This window comes from Struthio camelus, chromosome Z, assembly GCF_040807025.1.
Source record: "Struthio camelus isolate bStrCam1 chromosome Z, bStrCam1.hap1, whole genome shotgun sequence".
NCBI lineage: Eukaryota > Metazoa > Chordata > Aves > Struthioniformes > Struthionidae > Struthio > Struthio camelus.
In genome coordinates, this window is record NC_090982.1 from 40,464,656 (window position 1) to 40,480,409 (window position 15,754).

The 15,754-nt window shown below is 39.2% G+C and overlaps 1 protein-coding gene across 4 annotated transcripts in view; it reads right to left on the reverse strand.

The window, feature by feature from the left end:
- Window positions 1–15,754, reverse strand: part of LOC138064679 (sorting nexin-24) — an 88,643-nt gene that overhangs the window by 43,223 nt on the left and 29,666 nt on the right. For 3 of the 4 annotated variants that reach the window (XM_068928381.1, XM_068928380.1, XM_068928383.1), the window contains one exon: window positions 511–594. In XM_068928381.1, coding sequence (XP_068784482.1) covers window positions 511–594 — 84 coding nt within the window. Of the gene's footprint in view, window positions 1–510; window positions 595–11,094; window positions 11,145–15,754 lie in introns of those variants that run through there. The other variant, XM_068928382.1, reaches the window with a different exon arrangement.

A 15,754-nucleotide genomic window follows, 5' to 3' on the forward strand; every position in this document is an offset into this window, starting at 1 on the left:
CAGGAGTTAGTTTCCTTATACGAGTCTGCAGATAAACTGAGCGGTTATTTTATATCATATCTTTGTATAAAGAGCAATGGAATGGGAAGGTCTACTTGGCCTTTTTCATTTCCAGTTTCCTGCTATACAAGCTAGCAACAGTTACGTTACCACCATAAGTTTTTTTTTTTTTAGAAATAACAAACTATTTGCCTAATTAGATAAAAATCAAAACAATATTTACTTGCTATAGGAAAGTGGCCTTATTTCATGATTTTACAAGGAAAAAAACACCACAGCCAGAGCATTTTAGGAATACAGCGTGCAAACAATAAACAAAAAGAAAAGGACAGTAAGAAACCTCTGAGAAGTCCTCAACCCCTTCAAGGAAATACAGAAGAAAACGAGCTGTCCACTCTTTTGGGGAGACATAAATCACAAGACATATTTAAAGATAGGCAACAATTTCAAGTGAAGGGAAAGGTATCAACTGCAACAAAACAAAGATACTTCTACTAAAGAGATAATTACCTTTTTATGAAGAGCATGGAATTCACTATACCTCTTCTCAACAAAATGTTTTCTTCCATTCATTAGCACCTCTATTTTAAAGACCTATAAAATTGCAAATAATAAAAAGATTAACCTTATTTACTCAAACAATTCTGTTAACATGGCATTTTACCCCTTCAAATACAGTAGTCACTCCCAAAAAACCCATGATGACTCAAGAGGCACAGAAGCACAAGGAAAATTACTGCATACTATGGCTAAGTCCGACTAAAAAGTTTGTTCGGCAAACATACAAAACAGTGGTTAAGTTTGAACTGTACATTAAAATCTAACAATTAAAATATTCCCGTCAAAAATATTTAATACGAGTGGAAGTCGGAAAAGAAAAAATGGTCAGAACAAAAAGACAAGAGAGAAAAGAAATAAGGACTCATTCTTTTTGCCTCCTACAATCCCACATGCCAATAAATGCACACAGGTTCAGCAAGTCCCTGATAAACAAAGTGGTATGATTTGCACAGAAAAAGAGAAATAAACACAGACTTTGTATTGTTGGTTAACTTCTTCCTAACCTGCCTATCCATCTGTAGTCCAAGCCAAGCTTGTGCTACCATTTCCTTCCGGGGGGGGGGAGGGGAAAAAAACCCCCAAAACAAAACAAAACCCAGAATCACACACATGGCAAAGGCTTCTTTTCTTTGTATGATACATGTGACAGCTTTTGTTGCTGCTCTGGAAGGTTGAAAGGCCAAGAGAAGCAGCGCGCCGGATTCACTAATTAGTAGTCACTAACATGACATTTTCTTGATTCTCAGGTCACAGGGTCAGTTCTGAGGGCAAGTGATGAGAAATATTTTGAAGTACTCAAGAAAATATAGTCTACTAAAGGAAGGCAAGAGCAGCAGAAAAGCCATATTAAAAAAGGTGCCTGGTCCGTTCAAGAGTTCTTTGTTTTCTGGTTTGCTCAGAAAACACTGGAAATAATTATGTCCAGGACAACGAAAAACTACGCTCAGGACAGATGATTACATCAAGATCCAACTCTTAGGCCATATAAAAAGTCCTTTAAAATAAATTTGCAAACAGTGTTTATGCCTGAGTGCAGAAGAAAAGGGTTTCTGTCACAATAAGTCCAGCTAGCATTGATCAGAGCAAACATGCAGAAATCATTTGAATAAATGCTTTTGATTGTCCACTAGAATCTGCTTGTAAACATTGGTCAAAAACGCTACGGTTCTCACCGGCTAGCCAAACCATATTAGAAACAGACAGCGTTTTATTTAATCCAGACTGAAATGTGGCTACGTTTGTTCCAGTGTGGTATGGACGGGACCACAGTCATCTCGCACCAATGTTTACATTACGAAATCAGTTCGGATCTTTGTAATCTATCAAAATAACTTGTGCCACATTGTGCTGCTTCGAAAAGGACTATTTCTGTGTCCTAATCACTGGGAGCAGATGACCTTATTTGGGTGTATTGATTTTTTTTCCCCCCTTATCTATTTAGACAATTTTGGGAGAACAGCTATTGGCTATTAAACAATCTCTCTCCAGAAATCAGTTGCAGTTGCAAAAGTTCCAAGGCACCCTTAGGAATATTTTGTAATTTCACAGATGTACATAGAATCACATGCAAAGAAAAAAAAAATCAATGTAAAGTTATGTTTTCAGTTGAGACTTAGCATTCTAATTATACACTATTTACAGCTTATATTCTACATACTGTATGAAAGAAGTATTTTTTCAAAACGTTCCACGAGGAACAAAACACTTTCAATCGCACAGGAAATACGTAGCATTGAAGGAGCCTCAAAGATAAAATGGTGGGAAGGCTGGATAACAGAATATGAACCTAGTTAAGTTAGCAGTGACCTAGAGTCATCCTTGTTACAGTTCTGTGATGGTTTTGAATTAACTTGATATTAAATCTCCAGCAATTACTAGCAACTCATACACTGCCATTACCTGCATCGGGTAAGGAGCTCGGCACCGCTGTGAGTTTAGCGCTTCTGGAGGGCACAGGGTTGGCCAAGCCACTTGGGGAAGTCTAAGAGGCTCCTGCCTCAGCCGTAGGGGCCCCCTTCTCAGGTAACTTTTTTGTGAATTACAGCTTGACTTATGTAGTCCTGTTTTGGTTTTAGTCATACACAAGCAACTTCAGAGACAGGTCATTCCCTCTGCAGTCAGTCAGCCTGTCATTTTATAAAGGAGAAGGGTTGGAATATTGGACAACAGGAGATATAAATCTCTCTGACTTAGTTTTCAAAGCAGGTATCTATTTATTCTGCTTTTCAGCACTTGTTTATGAACTACACAAATGGTTTCGAGATACCAAAATACATATAGCATTTATTCAAACTCTCTTTACACAGTTTTTGGTAGCAAGGAGACAGGTCCGATACACTACAGAAGATATCTGCTGGTCGCTTTCACAGAAGACATGAGAACACCATCACAACTTTCCATATGCACTGATGCCACCTGCATGGCACCCCCATATCTGTTAGCTTTATACCTTCGATTGGTTGTATCGATATACCGGCTCTGACGTTGCCTCCTACAGTCCAAAGCGCACAGATTACACTTCAGTAGCAACCTAACATTTTCAGAGGCAGACAAGGGATCTACCACACATGAAGTAAAGTTGAAAATTACTTTTTCCAAGCTTCTAATCTACTCACTGTGGCACCTGTATTTCTGAAATTTGAAGTAATTGTGAAAGATGTATTAACTGGACAATCTCTAAAAGTTTTCAATGAAAACATTTCCAGATATTCAACTGATATACAAGTAACTTATAAAGCAGAAACAGAGCTAAGCGAAACAGCATATATTGTGCTTGTGAGCTTCCTATTGTTAAATGGCTTCATTTAGACGGCATAAACTCGTAGTCTACCTCCTCACTGTTGACCACATTGCAGTTCACAAGAGCAACCTAAAGGCACAGAAGTGAGTTTCTATTTCATAGGAGGACACGGCTGTGCAGCAAAGGCAGAAAGATACCTTTGCATACAAGAGAAACGGGATCTCTTCACGGATTCAAAAGAGCTGTGGATAGATCTCACACAAATTTAACTGAGCAACTGCAGGCCCTGACAGAAAAACAATGCAAGGAAACTGGTGAAAGTGCCAAAATAAAGAAGGAAGAACTATGGAAAAAAATGTAACACTGCAAGGAAATTACTTTTCTTGTAAAAATGTTCGTGTTCTGCAAACAGATAAGTATGACTTTTTAGAAGTGACGGGTAGTTAAATGAAAAATGCAACAATTAATCACTGAATAAGACAAGTAAAATGCTTTTCCCATAGTCACTGAAATACCAGAAATTACACTTCACTGAAACATTTGCACTTCATCTTGACCAGGACAGAAAGTACCACCGATTTGAATACACCAATTGAAAAGCTCTCTTCACAAGCATCCGAAGACTACACATGACTCACCTTTCTTGGTTACTAAAATAACACTTTAAAATGATGTTTGCACAGATGCTTTTAATCATCATTAATTAAAAGCATTCTTCCACAGTTTAACCCGCATAAATGCTGTATGGGATAAAAATCTTTGCATCGGAAATCAGCTGGAATAACGCTGATCTTTTTCCTACCAAAACTGCCGAACTTTCACTCCCAACTCAATTGTGAAAACCAAAGACAACTCTTTAAGCAGAATTCCTAAGGTGTTTTTTAAATGAGATATTTCAAAACTTTCAGGTCCAACTATCAAACATTAAAATACACATATATATATATATACACACACATACACATATAAATAAAAGAAACCCTATTTTTGCTTTTCTTCCCCTCCATTTTGTTCCAATGAAACTGAACACATGCTCTCACTGGAAATCAATGTCTTCATATCTTATTAGTAGTGAACGTGCCTAATTTTGCAAATATCCTGTACTTACTGATTTCTGACTGTTATCCAACCTCTAAGTGAATTGCCCTTTTTCCACTGTTTTCAAGGGGAATAACCTCTGGTCTTGCATTTCTCTTTTTTGCTGCAGAAACTGCAGCACCTGACTGGTACTACGTAACGACTGAAACATATTAAATACAAACGAATAATTGGTATGCATCATTGTGAAGTTCCAGACAGAAAGCATTAGTGGAAGAAAATAGGAACAAATAAAACAACAACCATTCATGCTTTCCTATATGCCTACAGATATTCTAAATACATGTAAAGAACTGTGTAGAATCACATTCATATCACTTTCCTTCAGGTCCTACAAATGTCAAATGCTTAGACTTAATGCAAATGGACATCTTATATCTGATAATTTGAAGCACAAATATGCAGTTATAATAATTTTGTCAGTTTAATGAAAAACAGAAAAGAATGACCAACGTGGCCAGGAGCAAGGAAGGAGACTAAGTAGAAAAGGGATTTACTTTTCATCCTTATTTTCTATTACATGGGAAATACACAGATGATACTTTTACGTTCACTCATGGAAATTCCATTAACTACACAGCTTACAATTATGGTAAGTTAATACTATCAGATTGTGTATATTTATATATGGGAAATTAATTGCAAAGTATATAAACTTCTGAAAACTTACAGTTGAGAGAAGGATTTGTAGCAGTCTTGTTTAGAATGAGGAGATACAAAAACCAGAAGCAGAAAAAGAGAAGTTTACAAAAAACAGATACATTTGTCTAACATTCACCAGGAAAGAAAAAGCCACAGAATTCTTTTATCGTGCCTTTCTCTCTTAAGACTAAGCTTACCAGTTCCATTTAATCTCTTACTTACAGAAATAAATACATCCCTTTAGATGCTTCAGCGTAGTCGACAGACTTTTGACTGAGGAATAGCTAATGCATTAAGCGTCAAGAAACTCAACCTTAAGCCTCTGTCATAGCCATATCAAAGGAATTCCAGAACAAATGAAATGACAGCTCCGGTCCATGAAACACTAATAGGATTTCCACACGTTTAGTGTTTCATTACCGTTCAGACAACGGCACATTTTCTGTCTCAGTTGTGCTATGACTAGAACAAGACCACAGCATATGATAAAGATCAAAAGGTGACTTTAAACCTGTTTTCATCCTACTGATTCAGGGGAAAAGGAGGGCTCTCAGAATTAGGAGGAGTACCTGAATGCCTGTTCTACCACACAGCTGCAAGTAGGTTCAGCAACAACTTGGTACCTCAGGGGTTTACATATGTCATGGCAATGCTCCATACTTCAGAAGGCCCTGCAGAGTAGCAGCTACGATGAGGGCAGCACTCAGAGCCAACTCAAACTTCACAGCAGCCTTGATAAAACTGAATCTTGCGATCCCCGAAATGAAAACAAATTAACTTATTCTGACTTCATCCTTGGGAGGGAGGGCAGCAAAATTCAATTCTAGGGTGGGAACAGAGCCATCCTAGGGCAGAGCCAGACTGGGGTGGGACATCAGCATTTCCCTAAGAAAGACGGGCTCCAAAGACACTCAGATCCATTGCGTTTCTGAATACTCTGTCTTACCTTAAGTCAGCCCAAAAGTTGAGCTGGATTTACACAGTGCCCCTCTCCCCTACCCAAAAACACTCTAATAATTTCGGTTATCTGAAACTGGATCATTTCATTTTGTCCCCATTACCACCTACTTCATTAAGTTATATCAGAAGAAAACAGTACCTAGTTTTATTAACTACGGAAATCAAGACTTGACATTATGCAGTTATGACATCGCTTTGTCCAGAGTCCACGAAAGAGGAAGGTCACCACAGGAAAATATGTCATTAATTCAAGGATTTCAAGTGTATATTCCAAATAGTTCCAGACTATATGAAGCAGTTAATTGACACCACTTGGCCTGGAAAAACAGCCTTACTAATCTTTACAGTACAGTAAAAAAAATTTTCTACCATTACTCTTAAATCCACTGAGAGGACAACTATGTTGTTTCATTGAATTGCTCTGCTAAATCTCATGTTATTACAATCAACCCTGGACCTTCAAAAGAAAAAAAATTCTGCACTTAAGAACATTCACAAGCACCTGTTGTTCTTGCCAACACTGCTCTGCCTTCAAGTTTCCCCTAACTTTATTTAGCTTTCAGTTGTTTATTTACTGAAAAATCTACCTCTTCATAACACCCACTGGATTACTATATCCTACCTAAACCAGACTGTAGCGTCTTCACAGCAAGTACCTTCTCACATGTAGTTTGTCTTCCCCGACAATACTACAAAACAACTACGGATATTCCCTATCCCGTGTTCTCTTGCATTATCATCCTTCTCCATCCATAAAACGGACTGGTATTGGCAGGAATTACGTACAAAAGACATGTACAGGACTCTGGGGTATTCCTTCTGGAGATGGCCTTTGAGACACGTATGTCGTATTCCTTAGGGATCAGAGAAACAGATAGTAAAACCATTTGCATTGGGAACCCAGTGAGACAGTAATTCCTACAAAATAGGAAGCTCTAGGGAGGCTTTCTATGGAACTGTCACTGTTGCTGAAAGAGAGAGTAGCTGACATGTAAGTGTAAATACTCTTCTGATTTTTTCAACTCACTTTAAACCAATCTCTTCCAAACACATGGTTCATAAATTCCCATAGGAACTTCTCTGTCATTTCCTGAAAAATAACTATCTTGGCTTTATAAGCTAAAAAACCTCTCCCTTGCCAGTGGAGCACTGACTTTGGAAATCTAATTTGTAACACAACCAAGAAGCTACAAGATATGACTTGCTTTTGATACTTTTTCTTCATTAGTTCTGCGGAGCACAACCGTTGCACAGATTTCGTCCTTTTAAAAATTGGTTGTCACTGTGGTCACCTACTCAATTAACATCCTTGCAACCACATTTAAAGACGCTGATCATTTACTGAAAAACGCTCCTAACACATGTTAATGCCCACACTTATGCAGAAAAAATTAGCTTGCCCTGCTCTATTTATTGTGCACTGAAACATCTCAATGTCTCTTGAGATTAATTTTCTAATGGAAATAATTCACTAGGATAAAAATTAAATACTGTAAAAAAATCTCGTGACAAAAATATATGAAACTGATGAATTCAAAGTTTGATAAATGTAAACAGTCTTCTATGTTGTCACAAAATCCTTTGCTGTTTAATCTGGACAGTCTATAAAGAATCCTCTCACTTTAGAAAGCAAGACATAACTCCTGACTAAAATGAAAGCACCCCATACAGCACTCAGCTAGCCACAAGAAACTCCGTTTTGCAGGAAACAAGACACAAGACCCATTTTTCCTAGAAGTTTAAAGTCTGCATTATTTTGTTTCTATTTGTAATTGCTTGCTGGAAAACTTCCAGGTGCTGTAAGAGCCTTCAAAGCATGGATAATGAAGGTTTACAAACAAAAACGTCAAACGGTGTCAGAGAACACATTAACAAAATATGCAATGTAGCAGCACATAAGCCTTAATAATTTGGTCCTCTCCAGCTTCTACCACCTGCTTCTTCAGTTACCAAAAACTCTCTGGCATGGCTGGGCTGATGTGTAGCATCCTTTGTGCCAACAGAGAATACTGATCGGTCTCTTCAAATATCCCTTTCAGAAGCTTATAACTTTTGGTGAATGCTTAATGAGCCAGCTAATACCACGTCCAGACACTTACTTGCGTGCACAGCAGGGCTGAGTGTCACATGCAAGCAGAGTTGTAGACGTGATGAAGATACTACATCCTATTCCTCAAGGCTTTGACATAAGACATTAACGCTGGAATTAAGCCTGCCTTTGGCACAGACACCTATTTCTTGGAACATCTGAACAGCTGTCAAAGACTACACTTAGTGAAACGTCTTCCATCTAACCCAAGATCTTTACTCATCAGTCAGAAATCAATTCAAATAGCCCAAAGCAGGGTGATAAGCGTTACACTTCGAAGGAGTTGACTTTGGAGTGTCTCATACTCCGTTATATGTCTGCCATTATATGTGATTTTAGTCCTCTCCTCTGCTAGGACTAACTGAACACACAGGAACATGAAACACGACAGTATTTAGTCAAAATACAGTGTACACAAACTATTAAAAATCAGCTCCACATTCTTCACAGTGAGTGAAATACGAGGGCAAAGAAAGATTATATATCCAGTCCCTGCGTCTTTCCTTCTTAGGGCCTCTGTGTAATCCATCTCAGAAGCATTTTTCTCTCTATTCCTCTTTACCTGCCAACATAAATAGTTCATCCAAGTCATTTTTCAAAAGCAGTAGTCAAAGTAGTCAAAAAAGGTTGCTTTTCCAAATGCCTGTGCAGCTTAGCAAAGAGTATCCATGTATTACATTTAAATATTGGGATTAGCCTGTCTTCAGTCCCGAAACGGAGGATGCCAGTGCTATTTTGTCCATAACGAAGATGAGTAACTCGACAGGACGTACAGAACATTTTCAGGCACCTCTTTTCAAGAGGTTAACTCATCCAGACTTTCACTAAATTAACATTGGTCTGTCCTCCGAAATAGAAAACTAATCATCTCTGCTATTGCATGCTGCTGCATCATTCTTGCAAATAACCGAGCTCTATTTCAAACATCAGCATCCATCCATTTCTGAGAAGAGTCATTAGATCAGTTTACCAAAGAACGCCATCCCACTCAAAGACTTCCTTTGCCAGGTTAATTTCTTTTGAACAAGAATTCAAAGAGGGATGAAGAAACAAGCTCCAAAAGCTATAAGATAGTTTCATTTCTTACTGGAAATACGCCTGCTGCTACTGAGAGCAGACTTGAAATAGGTTACCAGGATGTGTCCATTGACACATCCAACTTCAAAAAACAAGCAGGCTCTTTATGCAGATGGAAATTGGAGAGAACGGAAACAATAAACTCAAAACGTAGACAGCACTGATGATACCATTGCCAAGGCTGAACTACAGAAGCAGCTACGAGGTCACAAACAAACCAACCACAAACAAATTATAAACAGAGCCAAAATCAAAACTGAAGTTTTTACACTTTGGAATTTATGCGCCGTGACTAATAGACTGTTTCTGGCGTACTTGGCATGACGGCACAACAAACATAGATAGTCCTCAGCTGGAGGTAACCTAGCTGGGGCATTGGCAGCAGCGCAGCGCTGAGGCCAGCACCATCTGTGCAACTTGTGGCACGAGTTTGGAGGGATTCAGGCTCAGGTACGAATCCTGACTTTAGCACACTTGAAGAATATAAGCAAGAGAGAAATATTTTCTGATTCACTCTCCTTAGGGTTACAGTGTAAAACATAGTAAGTAGCTGCATTAAAGGCACTTCAGTCAGGAATGCATTGGCGGAAGAGTTAAGGTGGTGCAGAATTTGATTCAGTCACCTTTGTCTGAAAAGAGGGAGCAGCTGAACTGCTAACAGACCACACGCAGAGCAAGTCTGTCAACATATTGTACAAGTTCAAAAGCAGTAGAAATACTAATACAAATCAATATCCAGGATAAGGTATAGAATTCAAGTATCCTATTAGCAATTTTGCAATACAAGATTGAATAACCTATCAGAGAATACTGGTCATACAATTAAATATTTATAATTTCAAAGACAATTAAAATTGATTCATCGAAAATTATGTTAATTTCTAACTGCTCTCTCAATCACTTGAGGTTAGGAAGGCAAATATTGAGTAATTACATGCCTGTATGTATATTCAGCCAGGTTAAGCATTATATAGCCAACACATTTCTGAAAGACTAAGTTATTAATTGAATCTGATGCTGGAATCATGCAAATAAAAGTGTGTGCACTGCAAACAAAGGGACAGACACACAAAACAGTGTTAAACATTTCATTAACTAACTGCTGCTTAAACGGAAGATAATACAATGCACCAATCTCTTCAAATGCTAACTAGCGTGTCAGAGTCAAAAAGTATCATTCCAAGATCTAAAATCTATGACTGCCTGCCTTTTCCTCAAAGGAGGAAAAAACTGAAGACAGTCATGTAAGAACTATAGGAAAAAAATTGTCTTAGGTACTTCAATAATAAAAACTAACCAGATTCCTAAACACAGTGCACTATAAGAAAATAACATTCATATTCTCATTTTTAGGAGCCAGAATTTGAGAGTTTGAGTTCATCTATTATGTCCTAGTTTTAGGGTGTAAAATAAATCTTTATTTTGCTCTAGTGGAAAATTTTGAATGTTCATCACCTGCAGATATCAAGTTACCTGTCTAAATAGGAAAATACAGACTTAAAAACCTAAATTCTGGCACACAAATTCAAACATACTGTCAAGAAAAAAGTACAGATAACATTAAGCATCATTTCCTCCCTGATCATCATGCTTCAAATTTGTTTTGCCTTATTGTGAACTTCATGAAAATTTTACTCCCCTATGCAAACCTTCCCTGAGTCTTGGTATTTTTCTGGTTCTCACCTTTTGTGAAGAATATAAAAAATCTGTAGTTTCTATCCACATAAAACACTGCCATAAATAACTTCTTCAAATATTTTTTGTTACAAATGCTCTATTATTATGCGCCTCCAGTGTCCCTCTGCAGAAGGAATGTAAACTTTGCTTAGTTTACTTTAACTTCTTTGCTGCAGTGAAAGTTGATTCTTCTACATGTTTACAGAAAGTGCCTCTTCCATACTTAGAGGGCAGAGAAAATACAACTTACTTTATCCTATACGTTGGTGAGGTGCCACTTTATCTCCAGCTGTCTCAGGAAGCAACTACTCATCACTCCATGCAGTCCCTCTCCCTCCTTGCCTCTTCTTTCACCCACAGATGTTTTTCATGGGTAAGAAATGTGAAAGGGTAAAGAAGCAACACTTACCTATTAGCAAATGACTCTTGCCTTCCTGTTTCACTGCAGTTCACACACACTCTTGCTATTTTTAATTCATATTTCAATAACATTTGAAGAGGAACTGAGATAGAGTTAATTTAATAAACTACATTATGGGAGTTACTGGCAGCGATACGAGTAATTAGACTAATCTAATATTTTCCAGGACTCTGTTCTCAGTTACTTAGAGTTTTGCCAACCTTTAATTTTTGGACTTAGATTTTCCATCCCAGGTATGTGATTCAGGCAGAAAATATTTTTAGAAAGTTTCAGCTAAGACTGTTCAAGCACATATTTAAAGAAAAATACATTTTATTTCACTCATTAAAAAAAAAAACACCACCCACCACACACATTTTCACAGAAAGTTCTCCAAGATGTGAACAAGGAGACCAGGAAGACAGCTGGGAAGCAATTCTGGCCAACCTATAAACTTCTGAAAGAAAGCCCAATACTTACAAACCTTCACAGAGTACGTGTGAAAAGCACAATCACAGAATGGTTGAGGTTGGAAGGGACCTCTGGAGATCAGCTAGTCCAACCTCCCTGCTCAAGCAGGGGCCTCTAGAGCACATTGCCCAGGATCACATCCAGACGGGTTTTGAATATCTCCAGGGAAGGAGACTCCACCACCTCTCTGGGCAACCTGTTCCAATGCTCTGTCACCCTCACAGTCAAGAAGTTTTTCCTCATGTCCAGATGGAACCGCCCGTGTTTCAGTTTCTGCCCGTTGCCTCTTGTCCTGTCGCTGGGCACCACAGAGAAGAGGCTGGCCTCATCCTCTCGACACTCCCCCTTCAGATACTTGTACACGTTGATGAGATCCCTTCTCAATCTTCTCTTCTCCAGGCTGAACAGGCCCAGCTCTTGCAGCCTTTCCTCATAGGAGAGATGCTCCAGTCCCCTGATCATCTTGGTAGCCCTCCGCTGGACTCTCTCCAGGAGTGCCATGTCTCTCTTGTCCTGGGGAGCCCAGAACTGGACACAGTACTCCAGGGGTGGCTTCTCCAGGGCTGAGGAGAGGGGCAGGATCACCTCCCTCGACCTGCTGGCAACACTCTGCCTAAGGCACCCCAGGAGACCATTGGCCTTCTTGGCCACAAGGGCACACTGCTGGCTCATGCTTGACTTGTTGTCCACCAGCACTCCCAGGTCCTTCTCGGCAGAGCTGCTTTCCAGCAGGTCAACCCCCAGCCTGTGCTGGTGCATGGGGTTATTCCTCCCTAGGTGCAGGATCTTGCACTTGCCTTTGTGGAACTTCATGAGGTTCCTCTCTGCCCAGCTCTCCAGCCTGTCCAGGTCCCTCTGAATGGCAGCACAGTCTTCTGGTGTGTCAGCCACTCCCCGCAGTTTAGTATCATCAGCAAACTTGCTGAGAGTGCACTCTGTGCCTTCATCCAGATCACTGATGAATCCATTGACAAGCAGGTTCTCCCACGACAACTGCATTGCCAGTGTTCTCTTGCTTTGCAATGCCTACATGCTGACTGAACTCAGTTTACGGCATCTCCACAAAGTTACCACAAATTTCAGACCTACAGAAACAGCAGCAGCTATTTTTTTGCGGTTACTCCATACCAGGAATCATTATGATATTAGGTAGCAGAAGAGTTGGGGATAGTCTTACGTTTTTAAGAGAGAGATTCAGGACAGGAATCTAGGTTTTGGCATGTGGGAACAATACCTGAAAAGACCACACTGCATTAAATGAAGCAGTGAATAACAGGAATAAGGGCTCTTAATTTAAGCATTCCCTCTCCTGTAACCTGGAAGGGAACGTATGATTTTTCTCATAAATCAGAAACTTAAATGGCTGCATTTCCTTGTTGTGGAAGCCCTCTCTCTCCCTCTGCTATTGGAAAAGCAGCTAGATGTTAAAAATTCAGGTGCCTCCTATTCTAGAGCTCTGTACTGGGGATCTGAAGGCTCCACATCCACTGGTTGTATATCTGGTATCAGTACCTATCCAAAAGATGCAATCCCTTTCCTTCACTCCCAGGGCCCTTCTCCAGGGTAGAAAGAAGAAAGATAAGAATGGGGAAACCCTTAAGAAACAACTGTCGTGAACGCAAGTACTCAAACACCAGAAGTGTCAGTTAAGTTTTTCACACGACCACAACCCGGTGTCCTTGCCCATACACATTTGCAATGGTCAGACACGCACTGCCCTTCGCCGCAGAGCACCTGCTTTGCTCAGTGTACACGACTGAGTCCCATGGGAACAAAGGGGCCTCAGAGCAAAGGACTTACTGCTTCCAGCCCTTCTTGCCACCTTCTCTAGGAATTAATGCATGAGAAAAGGCAGGAAAACTATCAATACAGAAAGAAAGTTTTCATGATTAAGGCAAATGGTAACACCATGGGCACTTTGGAAATTTTAGACCTAAAATCCAAGTAGTTCCAACAATGCTGAACAACTTAAATCAGACTTCTCCCTCGGAAAACCTACTTTCAGCATCCCAACTTAGGCATGACTCAGAGGCCCAAGGTCAAAAGCCCAAACTCCTTACAGAATTAATGGGCTGAAAGCACAAACATATGATGTGCATATACCTACACAGACTGCACATTCTCCTATGCATGCTATTTTATAGGTGCCTATTTTAGCCCATGAGAAACTAACTTGAGTACTTTCTGATCTCTTCCCAATTTTGTCATTTCCACAGTACCCTAACATGGAAGGCCCTTTAATAAGAATTGCATGAAAAATCTGGGGGTGGGAGGGGGGAAATCTATAGAAGTGCGCACACAAGCCCAAAGATTCTCTAAAATCATCTCCTCCACACACCATGCCAGTGCTGAACGCTAGAGGATTTAATATCAGAAGCTGCATCGCTACGTTGTTCTATGTGTAAATTTGGTACTGCTCAACTCCTCCCAGGGTATTTTAAAGAGGGAGAGGACATAGAAGAGCTTTTCCACAAAACGTTGTATTGACTTTTCTACCTGGGGAAGGAGACTGTCAGTGAGAAACATCTCTTTCTCTCCTCTACCTCATGAACGAAAAAGTCCCCAAAAGATGACACTGACCTGAAAAACCATGAGCCAGTGCAGGATTTTGCTTGAGCCAGTGCTTTTGGGATATGTTGACACTACATAAACGGAAAAACAAATCAAAAAATAGTACCCATACTTAAGACATTCTTGACATATTTACAAGGAAAAATGCCATTTTCCTCAAAACTTCTTAACACTTGCTAGCAAATACTAAATGAATCCAATAGAGCATTTTTAACTGGAACAAACTCTTCACGTTATCCTTTAAACCCACAGAAAATAATGTGACCCAGTTCATTAAAATGTATAGGTAAAAAACTACTACAGAGTTAAAAGGGTGGTATTTTCTTATTTCTACATTACAGATTAGTTTTCAGAGATGTATGCTTTAAAAAAAAAATTGACCATTAATACTACATAACATTGTAACACCTTGTAAAAGTGAACATAAGGTTTCCGACAGTAAAGACTGATACTATTTGTAACGGTCTTAAAGGAAGGTATGATGTATTATCGTAGTATAAAATGACAAGATAATAGTTATAAAATGCTTTCAGAAAATCCTAGGACTTGAAAGGCTTTGGACAGCTGTTGCTTTATGTAACCATTACCCAGTATGTTTGGTTTCAAGAAAATCTTCCCCTGAAATATGTCACCACATCAGTCTGCAAAATAAATAGCTTGTAAAATTCTACCTACCACGAATAGAGAGAATTGCCACAAACTGTGTGCTTTAATTTCTAGACCACACATTTCTAGCCAGGATAATACTAAAAAAAAAAAAAACTGTTAGTGCCTCTAATGAGAGGGATGATCTCAGTTAAAAATAGACAAAGGTATTTTTATTCCACAGAAAATAAGGACAAAAACAAATAGTTTTTTTAAACTTCATAAAACAGCAAAGTTTCTTCCTTTGCACTGACTCCCCTGTAAACATACACGTTTTCTATCAAATCTCATTCTGCCCAATTACTTACAAGAACTGATGGAAAATTATTGCATGCAAATCGCATTCAGTTTTTCTAGAAAAACATGACCATCACAAGATCTAACACCAAATACGGCTTATTTAATAGCCTCATCAGAAACAAAAACACTGGAACAGGGGCCCAGGGAGGCTGTGGAGAAAGTCAAACCTTGGCAGGACAAGACCACGAGCAACCTGCTCTAGCCGGTCCTGCATTGAGCAGGGGACAAGACCAGGCGATCTCCAGGGGTCCCTGCCAACCTAAAGTACTAATTCTATGAAAGGTCTTTCCACATCAGGAGGTAAAGTGAGGAGACAATTTTTTTTCCCTTTTCTATGCTTATTTTAAGACAGTTAGGGGATCCAGTTATATACTCACAATTTATTTTCTTACCCACATAAATATTTGAAAGAGAGCTTCTCAAAATATTTGTCACAAATTTGTACATGCTCAGAGCGTGCAGTTCAGCTGCTTCCTACATCTCTGTGTTATCAAAGTAGGCCTCAGCACTTCAGCTGTTGAAA